Raw genomic sequence first — 23,174 nt, 5'->3', positions numbered from 1 at the left:
GTTTTGGGTATTTGAGGCCATGAAAGACATGCCAATGAACAAGGAAAAGATGACTGAGTTACTGTGTGATTACATCATGGCAATTTAGGATGAAGCGACGTTGAAGTAAGCTACATGCTTATTTTAATTACTTTATTTACTAATAATAGTGTGCTATCTTATATGACGAAAATCATCATCTGTGTCTAATGTTTTGCAGGAAGTCTTAGGTTAAAGGTTTTCATCCCTCCATGATTGCCCTAAGTGTCAAGGACCTACAAGAGTTGTTAATGAACAATCGAGACATATCTGAGAACTGTTTCAACTTAGGTGTCCGTTTTCAGGCAGCTCGAGAGTACAATACAATGAAAAAATACAATAGTATTATGAAGCATCACATGGACCTGAGATTCTATGTAAGCAAGTTATACTAATCCCGACTCTCGATATCCTTCTCTTCCAGAAAATGTGCGCTTTAACAAAAATACTAGAATACCATAAAAAATATACTAAGAAAGAAATGGTTGCTGCGATTGGTGTATGTGAGGATATGGAATACAACTTAGCACAATGCAGATACGTAAGTCGCTTGCTCCTACTTTTATTACTTGTTTCTTATATACTATTCTAAATGCTATCATATTTGCAGTTTCTTTTGCCATGACTGCATGTTCGAAAATATATGCTTTATGTTTTTTATCAGAAGGAGAAGATGCTTATCATAATTGATCCTAGATCTATTGAAGACTGGTGTAAAGACACACCAACGCTGATGTATGCAGGTACATTCTTGGATTTACCTTGCAGTACATGGACATAGTGAATGTACATATTCCTGGATGAAATGAGGATGTCTTCAAATGGAAATTCAAACGGGAAGGAAACATTGCAAAGGACATAGATGGGTAACTAACTCAGAGTCACTATGGCTTGCAATAATAATACCTATAATTTAACTATTTCTATATATCGCTGATTGTGAATCTTGCCACAGACATTTAAGTGGATATCTTATTCTATAGTATATGTCTACGTGGAATAGACCAAAAGCCACACATATTTATACGGTGAGTATAATACTTTGTTTTAAGTTTATGTGGAAGATTTTCAAGAGACGCAGTATTACCCATACGACAGGCACTAATATTGACACATATACTCGAGCCTGTGTACAGGATGGCATGGCGATGCGGCAGAACTTATTCGTGGATTTATTGGCGCACGAAAGAAATGGATATCGGAGATCTTCCTGCTGATATAAAACATTATCTTAGGCGCATCACGGAAAGGTCTATAAAGTAGAGTTTGTAAGCATGTGACGCCGCGCTCTCCGTGATTGTTAATTTCATAAACTTTGCTTTTTGCATTAACTATAACTTTAACGTTGATATTAAATTTTTACAGTATTGTTATCTTATCATGCGATCCGTGTGTTTTTGTATAAATTGTTGGCTATCCCGTAGCAACGCACAGACACGCTACCTAGTTATAAAGGATAAGACAGGGAATTTCTCGCTTTAACCAACCATAGTCAATCACTCTAGGTACACAAACACTTTGACTATTTTTATCCATAATTCTGATTATAATAATCTCATGTATAATCTAGATTATAATAATCTAGTTGCGATCCAAACAGGCCCTCCCTTCACCCCCTCCCCTTGATTGTCCAACTTGCCAAACTAAAGCACAAGACAAAAATTTCTTACTTTAACCAACCATAATATAGGAAACCCAAATACTCTGATTATTATAATTCATAAATGTTGGTGGATACACTCCACCACAAGCAACCCCAATGAGCTCAAATATGCTTAGTTCGCCTCAAATAGGAAAATAAGGCATCACTTTATGTTGACAAAAAATTAAATGAAATAAGAAACTCATTTCAGCTACGTTAGTCTATATAGGTACAACTTCTTTTATTAATGAAAAGATACAACTCTATTTAGGTCCTGTTTGGCATGGTTCAAATGGTTTGTGAATCCTAAAATAATAGCATCATCGGTCCCTAGTTTATTTTGAGATGAGATAAAAACGGCTCCTTGCTAGAGCACACTAAATGTAACCTCTCACGGACTTGAAACACGCTGCATACATATGTTGGAAACAATCTAGGTATGCTGTCATGAACGTGCGTGGATTTAAGAACGAGAACTTACATGCTAAGAAAAAAGATCACGGTCACGTAGGTGGATTTGGGAGAGACGATCATGATTTGGAAATGAGACTTACATGCATCACAAAAAAGAATCACGACATCTGTGGCTAATCAAATTATGTCATATCAAAAATCACAAAATGAAAAGATTTACCCCATCCAATAGATCACACGTGCATCAATTATATTAAAAAAATTATATCCAAACTTTCCTTATGTATCCTACTTTAAAAATTTTAAAATTAAAGAAATATATATCGCATATTACCTCCTAGTAAGTAATAAATGATTTTAAACATTCAAATTTAATTAAATAAATGGTTCATAGTTATTTGGGAATACCAATGAAAATCTCTAAGGCGAGAATATATTATTACCGGAGTCCCTATGGAATACTTCTTTTTCTTTCGCCAAAGTTTGTCGTCATTATCTGAATGTGACGTTAGTAGATGGGACGCTAGGTCATCATATCAACTTGATACAGGCCATCATGGATCAAATCAACCAGTAGAGAGTGATGACGACTGTCATTTGCACACACCAAACTGGGTGAATTCAGAAAAGAACTACGGTTATAAACAAAGGCCAACACAGACGAACTAATATTATACACTTCTCCTATATTAGGTGCCTAAATTTTAAGATGATTTCAAGCCACGTTCATATACTATCAATTAGTGTAAGTAAATTGTTACTTTTGTGATTTGTTATTTGTCTCTGTGTCATAATATATCAACCTTTTGTCCTTGCCTGACTATAGAAATAATTATAAATTGTTAAATTGTCTTTGTGCCAACACATATCAGATTTTGTCAGCTTTTTAGTTTTGTCTAACAGGTTTTTTATTCTCGGAACCAAAAATTACAGATTGTGTCATAACATATCAACGAACTAACACTGCAAATAAAGAGTCTGTTCGGCTGGGCTAAAATGGTTGGTTGGGCTGCTTTTGGCTGGGCTGATCAGCCCAGCCGTTCGGCAGCCCAAGTCCAACCGAACGGCTGGAGGTAAAAGCCAACCTAACGGCCGCGTTATCCTCCCTCCCTCACTCCATCTCCTGCGCCCCCCACGTCTAGGGTTTCTGCCACGCGGGCCGCCGCGGGTGTGAGCTCCGCTTCTCCGTGCCTGCCCCGACACCGTCGAAAGCCTCACGTTTGTCGAACTAGAGCGCTACATCCCCCCTTCACCCCGCCGATGTCGACGCCCGTCCGCCAGCAACAAGGTACCCCCAGATCCGAGTTCACCTCCCTCCATCCCCACCTGTTCTGACGCCACCGTCGTCCCTGCCTTCTGGATCCGCCGCCGCCACCGTCCACCCCCCTCTAGATCTGACCCCCACGTGCTCCTATTGCAGGTGAGCCCGATCACTGCCAACGGATCCGCCTCTCAGTTCGCCAAAATCACCTGCCTTCTCGCCGGATCCGCCACACTGGCAGCATCGTCCACTTGGTCTTGCTCCTCTTCTGAAGGTAGGCACTACATCCACCATTCAAAACGCGCGAAGCCTTTTGGCAAGGCACGTTCCCATCTCTTATGCCCTAACTTCCCTGTTTATTACTCTTACATGTGCTGCACTTTTTCTTGTATGTTGCATACATCATACCATACATTTTGCACATGGCAACAGATGTCCACTGATCGTGCTAACTGGGATGACGCCGCCTTGAGGACCTTTCTGGAATTAGTCATAGAACAGAAAAAAAAAACTATTGCACTGGAATCAACGAGGCCTAACAACCGTCGGGTGGTCAAATCTGTATCCAGCATTCGAAAAGGAAATGAAGTTGGGTTATGACAAGAAACAGCTACAGAACAAGTTGAATGACCTGAAGCGGACATATTTCGCTTGGCGCGACCTTCAAACCTACATTGGCCTAGGCCGTGACCCGAATACAGGAGGCATCGCAGTTGACCCCTCGTTTTTTGAGGGTGGCAACAGGGTACTACCTTCCACCTATTTTCTTTCTAACCCGCTGACTACCAATTACTAGGGATGGTCCCATTCTATTTGTCCTAACATGTGGAACAATGACACACGTGCAAGAAAATAGCCATTCGGCTGCGCAGCGGACCAAAGTTCCCAAATGCCTTGACCTACTGGTCACTCTTTGGGGACACACCCCACATGAAAGGGGTGCGTTGCTCGCTTCTGGTGAACATCATCGCGATAGGACACCGAGTACTTCTAGCAATGAAACTCAACACGACATGTCCCAGGAGCCCATAGGTACACATAGTGTCGGCTAGTCCTCCAAGAGATCCACTAGAGAATATTCTATCAACAGCCCTCCCTGTAAGAAGACTATTTCCATTGACGACTGCCTTAACGACCTGACCCAGATCATTAAAGACCATACGCAGCAGAAGGCCGGGTCAAGCAAGCACGACGAGGAGATGGCCAAAGTAAAGCAAATTTTGAAACAAGATGGTTTGCCCGAGTTTGATCCTACGTCTCCTCATGCTTTATTTGTTTTCAAGAACACAATGGACCGTAGGAACTTTCTGAGCACAATGTTTTCCTAAAACGGTAAACAATCTTTACATGGTCGCCCTTCGTTTAGCGTTTAGGCTTGTTACACGGTGTTCAAACGAAGTTAAACGGTCAAAATAGTTTTGCATTTTTTAAAAAATACATATAATTATATATGTGCATATAAAAAATCAAGTATTCTAGCATTTATACATATTTATCCAAGTAAAAATCAATTATTTTGGTATGTATATATATTTATGCATGTGAAAAGAACCAAATATAGATATTTATGCATGTAACATATCAAGTGTACACATTTATAAATATAGTAAACTTAAGTATACAAATTTATCCATACAAAATTGAATTAGATTTACCTCGTGTTCACCTAAATAGCCATTTAAACAGCTGTTTAGCCCGTTTAATATTGTTTATCTCCATTCCGTTTAGGCCGTTTAGACCGTTTTTTGACCGTTTAAACGGTCAACCATTTAATTTTCGTTTATCCCCTAAATAAAACTGTTTACCACTGTTTACCGTTTAGTGGCCGTTTAATCGGTCGTTTAGATGAACTATGTCTGAGCATGGAAATGAAAGAGGGTCGCATGAACTTGATTGAGGCCTGCTGGGAGGTTCTGAGAGCCAGATCGAAGTAGTCATTATCCCAACCAACGTTCCTTCTACGGCAGTCTATCTAGTTTTATGTTCGAACTGTGCATGTTGAGGATGTATGTTTTCCCTATGTTCATTTCATTTGAAGTTGTCATTGTAATGTTCCCTGGACACTATTTGGTTAAGTTACATCGATGTGTTGTGGCATGTGGCCTGAACTTTGTGTGCTCATTGTTTTTCCCTAATCGAAATAAATTGTGTTCTGTGATGTACATATCTTGGTTGTAGGTTGACCTACATTTCCTAACAAGACAAGGCTCTATTAATTGGTGTTCTAGGTTACCTTAAAATCTCGCTTATTGTGACTTATCACACTGAGCATCATTTTATCTCTGTTGTGTGCACTCTCTAATGTAGGCACCAGAGCTGTTTATGACAGCTCCAGGTCTTGCTATTCCAAAGGCTATATCAAATGCAGCTCTTCAAACTTCATAGATTGATTATTATGAAATAAATGAGGCTTTCTCTGTAAGTTCTTGGTCTTCCAGTTTCAATAGTATTTACAGCTGAAGCACAACTCTAGACTTAATTGTACTTATGGATATTGCCAGGTTGTTGCTCTAGCTAATCAGAGGCTTCTTGGTATCCCTTTTGTGAGTCACTGATTTTTACTTGTATATACAATTCAGCAGTCAATATTTCTATTTGTCTCTGCATGATCTAATAAATATCTCTGTACATTCAGGGAAAGCTAAACTTAAGTGGTGGTGCTGTTTCTCTGGGTCATCCTATCGGCTACAATGGTGCACTGGATTATAGTCACTCTTCTTGGGGTATGCTTCTGACCCATGTATGATTATGATTTACTGTTTGACTACAAAATCTGTCTTGGTGCATGATATATCATCCTCTTTTTATCAGCAGTAGCTATTTCCAGGCTGATAATACCAGACGAACAGCCCCCAAGTTTCTGTTGGGTTCTTGATCTTTTTTATTTGTAATAGTTTCTATGGATTGTTTTCGTTGCTGTGAAATTTTTAGCATGTACTACTTAACTGATGAATTAAATGTTGTGCTACTTTCACCTCGTAAAGTTAGATTTGACTCGATTACACAGGATGTTTGGTGTCAATATTTGTGTTATCTTCTATCATGCTTTGGAACACATACACCCTATCCTGTATCTGAGATGGCCTTTCATTTGCTTCGCTCTACTACTCAGAACACACCTTGTGCAACATGTGGTGATGGTTCAGGAAATTTTACCCGTTGTTAGTGCAAGCAGTACCCAAGGTATTCGTAGGTCCCTTTCTTCTTACTGAATTTTGTGCTTGTATTCTGCACAGGCGATTTAATTATTTCATTAGTGCTTGTTTGCGGTTTGGTTGCCAAATTTCTCGAAGATATCCTCTTGATCAGTTGTGATTTGTGTTTATGCTTGGATATGAGAATGGTGATTTTTTTTTCTATTTTGGTTCATTCCAGACAGGAAGAAATCCGTCTTGGCGCATGATATACCATCCTCTTTCTTATCACATTTGCATCCCACCCATCTATGTCATCCCACCCATCTTAGTACTAATTCATGCTCTTGCAGATGAGCAGCTCTGAAGGCTCCTACATCAGCGACAACTCCAGCGAAGGAACACAAATTTACAACGTTGCGGCTGCTGCTGTCCTCGTTGCAAGGTTAAAAGCAGCAGTGGCCAATGCGGCTCCAGTGGTGAACCCTGCCCTCCCCTTCCCAAAGATGAGCGAGCGATAGTGGATGCAACTAAATCTGCAAAACAAACAAAAGTGCAAAGAAAACTTGCATATGTCTCCTGATGCTTTCCTGCATTTGCACAACATTTTACTTGAGTATGGATTGAAGGGTACACAACAGACAGGATCCATAGAAACTTTAGGATTATATGTGTGGACTTGTGCTCACAACGGGGCAGCTAGAAGGAGCAGGGATAGATTTGAACGGTCTTTAGATACAGTTAGTAGGAAGGTTAGTCATGTGGTCGAGGTTATTTGTAGATGGGCAGACAGTATTCTAGTTCCAACTGATAGAAGTTATGTTGGAGTGCACGCTTAGTTTTTAACATACGCACCATTTTTTCGTATGGGTGCATTGGGCGTTGGATGGCACTCATATTAAAGTTTCGGTGAACAAGGAGGCTAAACTTGACTACATAAACATGAAAGGAGATGTAACAATTAATGTTTGTGCCATTGTGGACATGGATATGCGCTTCATGTTTGTCGGGGCCGGGATGGCGGGGTCAGTGCATGACATGGCCGTACTAAGAGAATGTTGGCGGCAACCAACCTTCCCGCATTCCACCACAAGGTTAGTGATTAGTGCCATGCAATAGTTGAACCATCTTTGTACTTGCTTTTGAAGATAACGAAAATAAATTGTGGAAATGATGCATGTGTTGCAGGACGCTACTATTTGGTGGACACTGGATATGCGCTGGAGACTGGCTACATGGCTCCATTCAAAAATACAAGGTACCATCTGGACGATTTTAGGGGTATAGACATGGACACATTATCTCGACAGGAGAAATTTAACTTCACTCATTCGAGCCTCCGTAATGTCGTCGAAAGGATATTTGGGGGTTCTCAAAGGCCGTTGGCACATATTGCATGGGGTACCGTTCTGCCATAGGCAAAAGCAAAAGATGATTATTATGTCATGCTTTGCAATGCACAAATTTTTACGGAATCGTGAGATTGGAGTTGGTTCGTCTACATACCCACCGTTGGAATTGGGTTCAGATCAATGCTAATTGCACTATGTCCGCTGTCAGGGAGTACATATCTGTGGCTCTCTGGGAACAATGATGCAGCAAAGGTGATTAAAATTAAGATGCCAAGTACTTCAATTAAAGATAGCCGTCCCATGTATGTGTGCATGCACGGTGTGACTGTGTTCTACTAGTGTAGGCGAGGCCGTGTGGTGGAGAGAACTAATTTGCAATGGTGGATAGCATGAAGATCCAAACATGGCCGGGGAAGTGACTGTTGCATGGGAGTTGTCATGTTTGTAAAGAAGTTGTCATGTTTGTAAAGAAGTGTAATTTGAACTGTTGTATGTGACTGTATTCGTAATGGCTTGTAGGGACCTGTTATGTATACTGAACTGCTAGTTGATTAGCTTTTAATGGACGGTTAGTAGCCCCTAACAAACTGTTATTTCAGCTGCTGTATTGAATTATGTTGCACTGTAATTTGAATGGCTTGTGGTTTGGCGCCATCGGTTGAATGGATGTGGTGTTGGCACTATTTTTTTTGAAATGAGCAAATGGCATTACATGGCTGATGTTTCGGCTGCTGGCTGGATGGAGCTGGTTGGTTGGTTGGCTGGTTTTTCCCGTACCAGCTGGTTTTCAGCGGCAGCCCTTTCCAGGCTGATAATACCAGCCGAACAGCCTGAAAAGTTGTATACGGGTTTGTATAGCCCGTGAGGCGTCGCGTCGTCAGGCCGGACGTCATCAACCGCATGTCGATCGAGCGAGCACGCCCCAGACCCAGACCCAGACCCACACCTGGCCACCGAGCTCTGTCGTCGATCAACGTTGTGGTTGTGGGGGGCGTCCCTTTCATTCTCCTCGCGGCGCCCCGCAGCGCAATATAGACCGACGCGAGCGCAGCAGTCCTGGACGAGGGCCGAACGATCGGTTCGGTTCCGTTCCCGTAGTGGGGCCGAAGAGCTAGGAGGAACCTCTCCAAGGTCCCCTCTTCTCTTCTCTTCTTGTCGTCGGCGGCGGCGGGATGGACGACGCCGGGGAGATACACGCGCTGGGGAGCCTGCGGCGGGACGGATCGGTGTGGTCGGCCGCCAGCAACGTCTTCTCCTCGCTGTCGGACGCCGGCAGCTGGGGGCGGCGGCAGCCGACGACGAGGAGGCCCTGCGGTGGGCGGCGCTCGAGAAGCTGCCCACCTACGACCGCGCGCGGACGGCCGTGCTCGCCATGCCCGAGGGGGAACTCCGCCAGGTGAACGTGCAGAAGCTCGATCCGCAGGAGCGCCACGCGCTGCTGCAGCGCCTCGCCTTGGGTCGGCGACGACCACCAGCGCTTCCTCTCCAAGTTCAAGGGCCGCGTCGACCGGTAATGTAAGGAGAGACCGCACTGTGCGCCTCAATCGTTGCTGGTTTCCGGCTTGCCGTGTGTGCCGCCATCTTCTTCTTCCGCAGTAGTGTCAGCTTGCCTTTTCCGCCACCATGCATGTGCCATATAGGATCGGAAACCAATAATTAGTCAAAAACAAATGCTAAACTATTTCCGTCTTTGTGAAAAGTTTATTAGCCTGCAAACAAACAAACAGAGATGAGATGTGATGATTTCCTTCTGTTTCTTGTTCTATACGGTGCAGAGTGGGGATTGAGCTGCCCAAGATCGAAGTGCGGTACCAGAACCTGAACGTCGAGGCAGAGGCGTATGTCGGCAGCAGGGGCCTGCCCACCATCTTCAACACATACGCCAATGTGCTCGAGGTATGTTCCACACCGAAAGGTCCCCTCTATCTCTTTTGGACTTGAGTAATTTCTTCTGTTGTACATGGAATAAAACAATTTAGTTCGCTTGAACTTATCAACCTAGCTTATCAACCATAGAAAATGATTTTTCTCTCACAATAAATCAGCTTCAGCCGGCTTATCGACCGCAGAAACCATCAGCCGAACAGCTAGTAATTCAGAGACATTAATCATCGCTAGACGACAGGCAAGCAGCGTTAAGAATTGACCATGTTTAGGGATTTGGGCACATGTATATTTATATCCATATATATAAGTCAAAAAAGATGGTAGGACGCATGTCACATCAAACAAAGTCAGCTCGTTTGGATAACTGGATGCCTCTGATGTCGTCTGTCCACTAACATATTCTCTGTCCATGCGGTCCTATCGCCCACGCTAATGATTCAGTGTTTTTAGTATCGGCTCTCGCGAGTAATCACAGAACTACACAGTTTGGCTAAGCAGCCACGAAACTGAGTTTCAGGTCAACATTCTAATTTGACTAGCTCTGTACTTGTACTCCTTAAATGTTTTTATTCTATTCTTTATCAGTAGGGGCTGCTGCCCCTCCTGTTCTCTCTCTCTCAAAAAAAAAAAAAACATGCTAATTTGACTTATCATTCTTTTTTCTCCTTTTCTTTTTTTCCTCCTTTTAACTCAAGAAATATTCATGGAGCAATGTGATCAAATCCTAGCATGTAGTTTCAACCTTGGAATATCCTGTTTCAGTCACTGCACGCTTAACATTACAAAGTCGATCTGCAGTTGCAGAGTACCATTGCATCTCGTATACCTGAATGCAAGCATACATTGTTCTAAACTTGTAATATCCTCTTTAATGTGAACTGACATGTTGGTAACCACGTCAAACAGGGCATAGCAAATGCGCTTCACATAACACCAAGTAGGAAACAGAAAATATCGATCCTTCACAATGTCAGCGGTATTGTCAAGCCGCACAGGTAATTTCCCAATCCCAACATATTCTAAACCCCTGAATTTGTCTCCTTAGGGCATTTGTATTTACCTTATTCCTTATGTTTTCAGAATGACACTGCTTTTGGGTCCTCCTGGCGCGGGGAAAACCTCACTGCTGCTGGCCTTAGCTGGAACACTCCCTTCAAGTCTTGAGGTACTTGCTTCGTTCTTGCATGGTCCTTTGTAAAGGATGAATACTTGAATAGACTTTGTGAGTACTATACTAATATGATGATATATTGTAATCAAAGGTAGCAGGGAATATAACTTACAATGGGCATACAATGGACGAGTTTGAGGCCCGGAGATCAGCTGCTTATGTTAGCCAACATGATCTACACATGGGAGAATTGACTGTCCGTGAGACGGTCAATTTCTCTGCAAGATGTCAAGGAAGTGGTCATCGCTATGGTAAAACCAAGGAAAGAAATAGACAATTCAAAACTCCTCTCAGTAGCATATAATATGGCATTGAATTATTAACATTCTATAAAAAAATGTTCAGACTTGCTAGTGGAATTGTCAAGGAGAGAAAAGGACGCAGGAATCATACCAGATAAAGAAACTGATACCTACATGAAGGTTTGAGCAAATCATACATCAGCTTTTAGTCGGCTCCAGTTGTTCTTTTTCACCTGCTGACATTACAATTACAAGTTTGATGCATCAACCTTTTGATTATGTAGGCTGCTGCTACAGGAGAGCAAAAGGCTGATGTGGTCACAAATCACATACTAAAGGTGCACCCTACTAAAGTGCAACAAATTTATCTCCCATGTTCTTAATGGTTTCAGAAGATTAAAAACGTAATATATCGCTAATACTTATTTTACATCCGATAAATTCCAGGTCTTGGGGTTGGATATCTGTGCTGACACAATCGTTGGAAACAATATGTTGAGAGGCATATCTGGAGGCCAAAAAAAGCGAGTAACTACAGGTAATGAACCTTGAGAATTAAGTATCAGATTCTCAGGTATTATTTCTCTATGATTTAACTCATCCACGCTTGAAATTGTCCCTGCAGCTGAGATGCTTGTCACCCCAGGACGAGCCCTTTTCATGGATGAGATATCAACCGGACTTGACAGCTCAACAACCTTCCAGATTGTGAACTCTATCCGGCAAACCATTCACATTGTTGGCGGAACAGCAGTTATTGCTTTGCTACAACCTGCACCTGAGACATATGAATTATTTGATGATATAATTCTCCTCTCAGATGGTCAGGTTGTCTACAATGGTCCTCGTGAATATGTTCTTGAGTTCTTTGAGTCAGTTGGCTTCAAATGCCCGCAGCGGAAAGGTGCAGCCGACTTCCTGCAGGAAGTAAGTTTTGTACTTTCATTACAGTTCCGTATCAAGCTTTTTCTAGCAGGGTATTTAATTAAAAAGAAAAGATCTCGAAATACCTAACGAAGTACACATTTCAGAAATATGTAATGCTAGGATCATATTATTCAGTAGTGCTGATCTTTTTTTGGGCTATAATAGTGCACAAGTTTGACGGGCAATAATTGAAATGTGATAGGTTACATCAAAGAAAGATCAGAGACAATACTGGAAACATGGGGATGACACCTACAGGTACGTCCCCGTGAAGGAGTTTGCAGAAGCATTTCAATCTTTCCATGTTGGTGAGGCTATACGAAATGAGTTGGCAGTCCCATTCGACAAGAGTGCGAGCCATCCTGCTGCTCTGAAAACATCAAAATATGGCGCCAGTGTGAAAGAGCTACTTAAAGCAAATATTGATAGAGAGATATTGCTAATGAAAAGAAATTCCTTTGTATACATATTCAAGGCAGTTCAGGTGATTCTCAAGAACCAGAGCTTTTCAGATTCAAATTATGTCAGCCACACCTTCGAAACTTAAATGACAACTCTTTTTTTGTTTACTACCTATTGTTCAGCTAACACTCATGGCACTCATTACGATGACCGTCTTTCTCCGAACCAATATGCATCATGACTCAGTAACAGATGGAAGGATATACATGGGTGCCCTTTTCTTTGGGATCCTGATGGTCATGTTCAATGGACTGGCAGAAGTTGGCCTAACTATTGCAAAGCTCCCAGTTTTCTTCAAGCAAAGGGATCTTCTCTTCTACCCTGCATGGACGTACTCCTTGCCATCATGGATCATTAAGACTCCCCTCTCATTGCTCAATGTAACAATTTGGGTCTTCATAACATACTATGTTATTGGATTTGATCCCAACGTAGAGAGGTAAGGAAACCACAATTTCTATCCCAGAGCAGCATGTTTATGAACGTATTGCAGAACCTGATCAAATTTGATAAACCTGCTGCAGACTTTTTAGACAGTTCCTGCTCCTCTTACTAATGAACGAGGCATCATCAGGATTGTTCCGTTTCATTGCTGGGCTTGCAAGGCATCAGGTTGTTGCAAGCACCCTTGGTTCATTTGGTATTCTGATATGCATGCTTTTGGGTGGATTCCTCCTGGCAAGAGGTATATGCAAAAGCAACTAACTCAAAATATAGTGTTTAAATGTAAACATAGCTTGAACTTCCTAACTTCAGCTATTATTCATCTGATATGGCAGTGGTACTTATACAAGAATTCTTGAATTAAACTACTTTGATTTAACAGAGAATGTGAAGAAATGGTGGATTTGGGGGTACTGGATATCACCCTTGATGTATGCACAAAACGCCATATCAGTAAATGAATTCCTGGGTAGCAGCTGGAATAAGGTAAAAATATTTTTTCAGAAAGGTATAACCTTCAAGTATAGTTAACGAATAATGACTAAAGCTTATTGATACTCTTATATGCAGCAAGTAATCCCCGGTTCAGCAGAACCACTAGGAAAACTAGTTCTAGAATCTCGTGGACTTTTTCCTGAGGCCAAATGGTACTGGATTGGTGTGGGTGCCTTGCTGGGATATGTGCTGCTATTCAATATACTCTACACTATCTGCCTCACATTCCTCAAACGTGAGTAAATGGTATTCTGCATCTACAAGGACATTAAAAATACATACTGCAAACAATCAAATTCAAACCTTACAAATTACGCTCCCTGCAGCATTTGACAGCAATCAACCAACAATTTCTGAGGAGACGTTAAAGATAAAACAAGCAAATCTAACTGGTGAAGTTTTAGAAGCATCATCGAGAGGATGGGTTGCCAGCACTACAGTAACAGCTAAAAGTAATTATAGTTTTACCTTCATTAATTAATATTACATAAGAATATATTGATGTGCCTGATAACCTTGCATATGTGATATGCTATCAGGTACTTTGGATGAGAGCAATGATGAAGCAGCTTCCAACCATGCAACAGTAAATTCTAGTCCAGTCAACAAAGGAATGGTCCTTCCTTTTGTGCCTCTCTCCATCACTTTTGAAGATATAAGATACAGTGTGGACATGCCAGAGGTATTCACTTTTTAAGGAAATTTTTAATTTTTTATCAAACATGTGTGAGAGCTGCACATCATTATATTAAGAAAAAAAGGAGTCAAAGGGCCGGTTTTAGAGAAGTACAAATATTCTTGCAGATTCTTGTATAGCATTCATTTATAATATTCTTTTCATAACATCTAAGTGCAAAGCATTCATTTATAATAGTTTATTTATATCCGTTAAAACATGTAGGCAATCAGAGCACAAGGTGTCACAGAGACCCGGTTGGAACTACTGAAGGGTATAAGTGGTTCATTTAGGCCAGGAGTACTTACTGCTCTTATGGGTGTCAGTGGTGCTGGCAAGACAACACTGATGGATGTGTTGGCTGGGAGGAAGACCAGTGGATACATTGAGGGCAACATTACCATATCAGGTTACCCGAAGAAACAAGAAACTTTTGCTCGTGTGTCAGGATACTGTGAGCAAAATGACATCCATTCACCAAATGTTACCGTCTATGAATCCCTTGCATTCTCTGCATGGCTCAGATTACCTGCTGATGTTGATTCATCAACAAGAAAGGTTTGCCAAAGAACAAAGTCATCACTTTGTTTAACAAAATATAGTATACATGCATGCATTAGCAATAGATGAAAATCTTGACAAAACTATATTTTGAGTTCACAGCCAAGTTTTTGTTCAGAAAGAAAATATCACAGCCAAGTTGATAAAAAATGTTATGTGATAATATAGATGGAAATTTTGAACAACCCAGAATTTAAGTTCATAGAAACATTTCAGATAGACATGATCGAACATGCTGGTCATTTTACAGTATAAGTAATAACTTTTTTAGTCAGTGTCTCACTATGTCCTATGACACATAAAATCTGACTTTCTCTGTGCAGATGTTTATTGATGAGGTTATGGAGCTTGTGGAGCTTTTACCCGTAAAAGATGCATTGGTGGGATTGCCTGGTGTGAGTGGACTATCAACAGAGCAAAGGAAGAGGCTAACAATAGCTGTTGAGCTTGTTGCTAATCCTTCTATAATTTTCATGGATGAACCGACATCTGGACTTGATGCTCGAGCAGCAGCTATTGTCATGAGGGCAATAAGGAATACTGTGGACACAGGAAGAACGGTTGTTTGTACCATTCACCAACCAAGTATAGATATCTTTGAATCTTTTGATGAGGTGAAGAAAACCATACAAAACATAGTTTCTTATTTTAGAATGCAGAAGCAGAGAGTGAACCAACACTTTCGCTATTTGCATTATAGTTTCCAGAACTTTAACACCTAATGGCCCTGTGCACAACTGCAGCTCTTCCTTATGAAACGTGGAGGTGAAGAGATTTATGTAGGTCCACTAGGACTGCACTCATGTGAACTGATCAAATATTTTGAGGTGAGGAAAGAGCAACTTAACTATTGTATATTTCCACGAATTACAGTTTCGCACTGACCTGACACATTATCTAACTGGGCATTCCTTGATTCTACCAAGGGTATCGAAGGTGTCAACAAGATAAAAGATGGCTACAACCCCTCGACATGGATGCTGGAAGTGACTAGTACAATGCAAGAACAGATAACTGGTATTAACTTCAGTGAAGTATACAAGAATTCAGAATTATACAGGTATGTGCATGTGTGTTATGGTTCATAGTTTATAATTATCTAATCGAGTTGTAAGAAGTACAGACCTATCTAACTTTGATTCAGGCTCCGAAATCTCAGATTTTGAGAATAGGAAAGAAATTGTAAATGGCTTCATTATTTTTAAACAGTAGTAGTATTTGAGAGTGCAGATCCTTAAACTGCAAAGCACAAGGCCTTTTCCAAGAGTATGGATTTTATCCTCTAGGAGGGGCATATACTGACACCGCTAAGGGTTTAGGGTACCGGGTCCATCTGCCCTGCAGCGGAATATTCCTGTTTTCCCTATTTTCAAACAATATGTGCATACATAATCTGAAACCATATACATCTCCTTTCAAAAGGTCAAAATACTAATATGTAACTCTATTTTGGAATTGATATTTCAATAAAAGATAATACACTGTCAAACAATGTCTCAGTCAACACACTATTTTTGTAACTTTGTTTTATTTCAGGAGGAATAAAACTTTGATAAAGGAGCTAAGCACGCCCCCAGAAGGTTCAAGTGACCTATCCTTTCCAACCGAATACTCGCAGACTTTCCTCACACAGTGTTTCGCTTGCCTGTGGAAGCAAAGTATGTCATATTGGAGAAACCCTCCATATACTGCTGTCAAATACTTCTACACAACAGTGATTGCCCTGTTGTTTGGAACAATGTTCTGGGGTGTAGGCAGAAAAAGGTAATGATAATAAACAAAAATGAATTAGAAAAAATGTAAATGTCAAATCTCAAGGGCACCCCTGGTCCCCATTCACCACAAACTTGCAGTTCACTGGAGATATTATTTCTACTCTTGCAGGGATAGTCAACAGGACTTGTTCAATGCCATGGGTTCCATGTATGCCTCGGTTATTTTCATGGGAGTACAGAATTCTGGTTCAATTCAGCCAGTTGTATCAGTTGAGCGAACAGTCTTTTACAGGGAAAGGGCGGCTCATATGTACTCGCCATTGCCATATGCCTTGGGACAGGTAAAGTTTACTGGCATTCACTACATCTAACAATCGCTTCAAATGAATGTGAAAAAAATTAGTGAGTAAAACAGAGATAGCACATTAAGTTTGGTTGTAACAAATCCTAATCAGATTCAAGAATGTGTAAGCTACTCTATTCCTTCCATAAAAGGGTGGTACAGACAGTAAAATCCCTTCAAATCCAAGTACAACATGAGAAATAGAATGGGAGACAGAACAAACAGTTGTTCTAACTTGTACCTCCATTTGCAGGTTGTAATTGAACTTCCATACATCTTTGTTCAGTCCTTAATATATGGTGTACTGGTGTATGCTATGATTGGGTTTGAATGGACCGCTGCCAAGTTCTTTTGGTACCTGTTCTTCATGTATTTCACTCTAGCATACTACACATTTTACGGGATGATGGTGGTGGGCCTGACTCCGAACTACAATGTCTCCTCTGTTGCTTCCACCGCATTTTATGCCATTTGGAACCTTTTCTCGGGATTTTTAATACCAAGACCTGTAAGTATAGTAATTCTTTCAGAGGTCTAGTAGTTTCGCTTCTCACCAATCTGTGCTCCTACTTTTTGTTATATATGCTAATTCATCTGTGCTCAAAATGGCAACTTGCCCCTACAGAGAATTCCAGTTTGGTGGAGATGGTTCTACTGGATTTGCCCAATTGCATGGACACTCAACGGACTGGTCACTTCACAATTTGGAGATGTAACCTGAGACGTTCAGTAACGGTGGGATGCGTATATCTGACTTTGTCGAAGACTACTTTGGGTACCATCACGACTTGCTGTGGGTGGTTGCCGTGGTGGTGGTCGCATTTCCTGTGCTCTTTGCCTTGCTTTTCGGGCTCTCGCTTAAGATATTCAACTTCCAGAAGAGGTAAACGGTGAGACAGCTTGATTAATCCCAAGGCTCAAGTAGTGCAGGCGTTGCGGAAGAAGGATTGCACTGTATGTAAATAGCGTATTCATTAGCCAGAGCTTGTCAAGCTCGAGTCGAATTGTATAGTTGATAGAGGATATTGAACCTGTTGGTGCAAAATTAGCCGATAATGCCCAATTCCTACGATGTTATAACAAGTTCAGCTTTTTGCCAATTTTGTACACGTTAAGTTTGACACACTGGCTGTTCGCTGCAACAATGCTCTGAAAAGGTGGATGCGTTTCCTCACAAAAAAAGAAAAAGAAAAAGGGCGACCCAAATAGATCTAAACTGTGTTGCTCAAGTTATAACACAGGTAGTTCGGATGATTAGATATCCAGAGGTCCATCCGTTGAAATAAGCAATGCAACCAAAAGGGTATACTATTTCAGAACGGGACTTTACTAACGACAAGCTGGTGGGTATCGAGGGAAGACGAAGAAAAGATGCGGGGCGAGTGTGGCGGAGGAAACCTCACCGCACCCGGAAGCAAGGGGGTGATCCATCCACGCAATGGAGCCTCGCCGGCGAGCCGTTGGACGAAATGCTCGTGAGGCGTAGAGACGAGAGAGCGTCGGGCCGGCGAGCCTCTTGGGCACGGGCCATAACTCGCTGAATTGTTTAATGGGCCTGAGCACGGAGAAGTTCAAAGAGGCCTGAACACCTTTTGTTTAATGTGCGGACGCGGGAGACCACAACTCCCCAAGCGCCATGGGCCGCAGCCTGCATGTGGACGGGCCAGGTACGATAGGATGTGGGCCTTACATTGCGGCATTGGCGCGCAGAGCCAGAGTTTATATTATAATATTGTACTAACATATCTAGTATATTATATATACACCTGAAAAAAATAACTACTGTCATCGTCGTGTGCGCTAATTAATCGCCCTGCCTGCGGAATCCGTGTCGAGTGCAACTGCGGAGTCCGCGTAAGAATAGGATGCAGCTAGTACGGGCTCAGGTGTCACCTGTGTAACTGCAAACTCCAATCAAAATCCGAACAAAGGTCCCAAACGAGACAGCGAGGAGCAACAGGTCGACGAAGACGACGGCGGCACCCCCACCGCGTCCATCCCCAACCCGCGGTCATTCCGGGATCATCATACCGCCGCGTAGTCTCTGCTGTTAAGGCGCTACAGAGGTATGGCTATGGCCATACGTACGTCCTTCATGGCAACACAAAGGTCTCGATGGACTCCATGGCTGCCCTACGGCCACGGAAAAGCAGGAAGCAGCTCCAGTAGTCGCGCATAGTTCTTCACTTGCCTTTTCTCTCCTCGAGTCTCGATTTACTTGGGAACAACAAATCATACCATGGAGTTTGACTTTGCCTCTTGCGTGCTTGTTGCAGAGTGAGGACGACGAAAGCCTCGGAGGCAGCGGCGGACGGCGGTGCCTGTCTGTGGACGTGTGGCCGTAATCAATCGCATCGAATAAATGGATAGATATGTAAGTGGGCTGTCGATCAGGGCAGAGGCCTGCCTAAGAAGTGCTAGCAGACCAACCCAAGTGTGTGTGTATATATATATGTCAAAAACAGAAATTATTATTTAGTATAAAATAATAAACACCGGTACGGTACATCGGTATGTCTGGTACCGAAATGTGTCGTTCCAAATGCAAAATCGAAATGACCTCCGAAACGGAATTGATAAGTATCTGCAAGACCCGGGAGTGCCGTCTTGTCTCTCCACCCAGACTGCGTTGCGTCCTGCACTATTTCTGCTTTTGCAACGCTGGTTTCTGAAAAAAAATCAGAAAAGAGGATGATGTGGGGTGTAGAAGAGCAAAAAAATAGAAAAGGCCTAAATGGATATAAAAATAGTTTGTAGCATCAAATGCAATATCGTTTATTATAATTTTATTGTTTTTTCTGAAAAAGACCAAAACAACTTAAACTTGTAAAATGCAAAATAATTAAACACATTAGTATAAATTAAAAAGTGATAATAAAGATTAAAACGTGCTTTACATTTTTTGTGTAATTAGATTTTTTGATTTCTTAATATGTATATCTAAGCCGCAAGAGAAAATACGTCGCCTTAAGTGTCATCAAAATTCGTAAACCCCATGCAACGCACGAGCGTATATCTAGTCATATAGTTTATTTATTGATTCTCAAAAAATATATATAGTTTATTTATTATAAATAAATGATTATATTCTGGGAACTGCTTAATCTCTAGCACCAGATCTGGCCTCTTTTATGCACATGCAAAACAACAGGAAAACTCAAGAACAAATGGAAAAATTGATTAAGATCACTATTGCCGACACCGGGAACAAGCTAACTGCCGTTAGGGTTAAGGCCTCTCAGGGCAAGTACCTCTGCATAGGGATAGCCGCGGGTCAGATAAGATACGGGTATCAACTCTAGCTTTTTTCCCGTCCGTGAGCATGCTCACGGGTAGAATTTAGTAACCGCGCCTGATACTTGATAGGTACCCATTGAATATATTCAAGAGATCAAACAATAAAATAATCACAATGATATGAAATAAATTCATAGTTAAACTGCATGTAAATATGTCAATGTCACTTATATATAGAGTTTGCTAGAACAATATACGGTAACTCATAAGCCATAATAAATCATAGATTCACAGTTCGGTCCTTAATGCTCGTACAAATAACATAACACAACTTACATAAGAACCGAAGCAACAAGTTAATAGCTCACACACTACTACAGAAACGTTTTTTTTAGGGGCGGCTGGTGAGCCTTTGTAGAGACGGCCCATGCCATCTCTACAAATCATGTATTTGAAGGGGCGGTTCCCAGACCGCTCCTACAAATCGATTTATAGGGACGGCTGATAACACCAGCCGCCCAACAAATTGATTTGTAAGGGCGGTTCAATCTAGAACCGTCCCTATGGTATATTTTGTAGCAAAAAAAAAAAATTTAAATTAACAATTCAAATTCGACCCGAATATATATATATATATAATTCAAATCTGACCACAAACACAAGAGCATTATATAATTCAAATCGTAGTCTATATGCTTGTATCACCTACTGCCCATTATGCAACAAAGGTCTAACATCTCAGATTGCAACTATCACTACCGGACTCCTTGAGTTTGCCGAGTGCCCGAAACACTCGGCAAAAGACATAAAACACTCGGCAAATGGTTCGCCGAGTGTAACACTCGGCGAACAGCATTTGCCAAAAACAGTGACGGCAAAGCCAACTTTGCCGAGTGTCTTTTATCGGGCACTCGGCAAAGCCTTTGCCGAGTGCCCGACACTCGGCAAAGTTGAAACCGAAAAAACCCCGAAAAAATGGGAATTTTTACCAAAAAAAAATGGAATTTTTTTATCGATGGAGGCCCCCACCGGCCAGCGCCCACCCATCTCCGACATTTTTCGCATGAATTTCATGGCTACGCGGCCGACGCAATTTGAATCCGAGACCTCCCGTTGTGCACGTACCTCCTCTACCACTATACCACACTCTCACTTGTGTCTGGATTCCGTTTTAGTTCCCAATATATTATACTAAACCGAGTGTAAATTGCTTGTTTGAGGCCCTAAATGAATTCAAATAAAAAAGTTGTAAACTACAAAGTTTCATAACTTTTCGAGATCTACACTTTTAGTTTAGGAAGTTTTTCCATCTGAGGTCGTTTACAAAATTTGAATTTTAAAATTTTAAAATTCAAACACAGTTTTGCATGACAAGATGTTTTCAAATCAAAAAGTTGTCAACTACAATGTTTCATAACTTTTCGAGATCTACAGAGTTTATTTTGGTTGTTTTTTCATCCGAGGTCGTTTGAAAAGTTCGAATTTTAAAATTTTGAAATTCAAACGCAGTTTTGCATGACAAGATGTTTTCAAATCAAAAAGTTGCCAATTACAAAGTTTCATAACTTTTCGAGATCTACAAAGTTTATTTTGGTTATTTGGTCATCTGTTCATCCGACATGGTCATTCTAACATTGTTCATAAATCTTATATATCTCTCTTGTAGTTTCATAAACTACAAGAGAGATATGTTAGATTTGTGAACAAATTTATTTTCACTTTGTCGTATGAAGAAAAGACCAAAACAAACATTGTACATCTTGATGAGTTATATAACTTTGTAGTTGAAAACTTTTTCATTTGAATTAATTTACTGCTTCAAAATGTGCTTTGAAATTTTCTTTGCCGAGTGTCAGAAAAATAACACTCGGCAAAGAGCCTCTTTGCCGAGTGTAAAAAAAACACTCGGCAAAGGCGTCTTTGCCAAGTGCCCAAAAAACAACACTCGGCAAACCACCTGGCACTCGGCAAAGAGCCGGTGTCCGGTAGTGTATGTATAGAACTATGCATAAAAATACTTTCCGCTCATCCAAGCAGTGATCGCATCCAGGTGACCACCACCATCCCCTTTTTCTGCTATTTATTTACTTTCCTGCTCATCTGCACAAGCAAGACAACAAGGGAAATGATTATTTTCAATACTTGCTAATTGGAAGAGTGAAAAGATACTCAAAACCGAACTGAACTGAACTGCTGCTGCTATATAGCTTCACATATATGAGCTGAAACACATGCATATATTTTTAATGGGCAAGAGCAAACAAGGATCAGTACATAGATTAACTTAAAACTTGCAAAAGTACTGCTCATATGCTAGTGACCAATTGAGATCAATACAGTACATATATGCATGCACACCGAGACATCACATGAGCTAGCTAAAAAGGCTTGTGAATGAACAAGGACAAGACCTTGCTCATTTGAGTAAATAAGCACTTAAGACAAGGCATGCAATAATTATTTAACTAGTGATCATTGTGTCATGGAAATGACAATGCATACAAATAAGTTCATGCACTGCAGTTCCTCTCACTCGATCTACAGCAGGCAAATCTGAAACCAGAGCCAAGCTTTGCACCGACGTGCTGCAAAATTCAGACAACACAATGACTAATGCTGAATGGAGCTGCAAAAGAACAGAGCTTGCATGTACTGAATACCTGGACTACCTGGCTGCAATTGTCAGCCTGCTGTTAGCAACAAGGCAAGGCAAGTGATATATGTGTTTCTGCTCATATATGTGTTTTAGCTCATATAAATGCAACAAGGCAAGTGAACTCATATGAAAGGGGTGCATAACTGCAAGAGTGGCATTGACAGAACAAATTTGAGAGGCACGTTTTGCCAATTCCAATATTTCAACAAATTGATGGCATCTACAGTGAAAAGACGCATAAGAATTCCCAGGTAAATCTACTAACCAGTGTCATATAGTAAAATTAGGAGGCAGTATTAACCTACAGCTATAGCTCGTTCCCTGAAAACTAGAAAAAAAATCACCGGAGAGATCAATTCACCAGGACACATGGGGGCTGAATAGTACAGAATTCATGACTAAGGCACTAAGCTGTGTGGATTTTCCAGTGCCAGTTACAGCTTACAGGCTAAAAGTCAGTCGGATCAAGGAAATCTACCACATCCAACGAATCCACTAAAAATCATCTACAGCGGGGGAAAAGGACAAACCAGCATC

At 41.2% G+C, this 23,174-nt stretch overlaps 1 protein-coding gene and 1 pseudogene across 1 annotated transcript; both read left to right on the top strand.

The window, feature by feature from the left end:
- Positions 1-445: 445 nt before the first annotated feature.
- On the top strand, positions 446-1,281 carry LOC136552993 (uncharacterized; annotated as a pseudogene).
- Positions 1,282-8,782: 7,501 nt separating this feature from the next.
- On the top strand, positions 8,783-17,844 carry LOC136549756 (ABC transporter G family member 53-like). Its single transcript, XM_066541160.1, is given in 27 exon segments — positions 8,783-9,111; positions 9,114-9,276; positions 9,278-9,331; positions 9,597-9,717; positions 10,615-10,703; positions 10,789-10,873; positions 10,971-11,130; positions 11,225-11,301; positions 11,406-11,459; positions 11,569-11,659; positions 11,747-12,048; positions 12,251-12,532; positions 12,633-12,949; positions 13,035-13,195; positions 13,337-13,440; positions 13,525-13,684; positions 13,776-13,901; positions 13,989-14,131; positions 14,351-14,683; positions 15,010-15,300; positions 15,430-15,513; positions 15,613-15,746; positions 16,223-16,450; positions 16,571-16,742; positions 16,998-17,252; positions 17,370-17,459; positions 17,461-17,844. Coding segments are annotated over 27 exon segments (4,365 nt in total). The 5' UTR covers positions 8,783-8,993; the 3' UTR covers positions 17,632-17,844.
- The last annotated feature ends 5,330 nt before the right edge of the window (positions 17,845-23,174 follow it).

This window comes from Miscanthus floridulus, chromosome 4, assembly GCF_019320115.1.
Source record: "Miscanthus floridulus cultivar M001 chromosome 4, ASM1932011v1, whole genome shotgun sequence".
Taxonomy (NCBI): Eukaryota; Viridiplantae; Streptophyta; class Magnoliopsida; order Poales; family Poaceae; genus Miscanthus; species Miscanthus floridulus.
The sequence above is the reverse complement of the archived record's forward strand: the minus strand, read 5'-3'. Positions and strand labels throughout refer to the sequence as shown.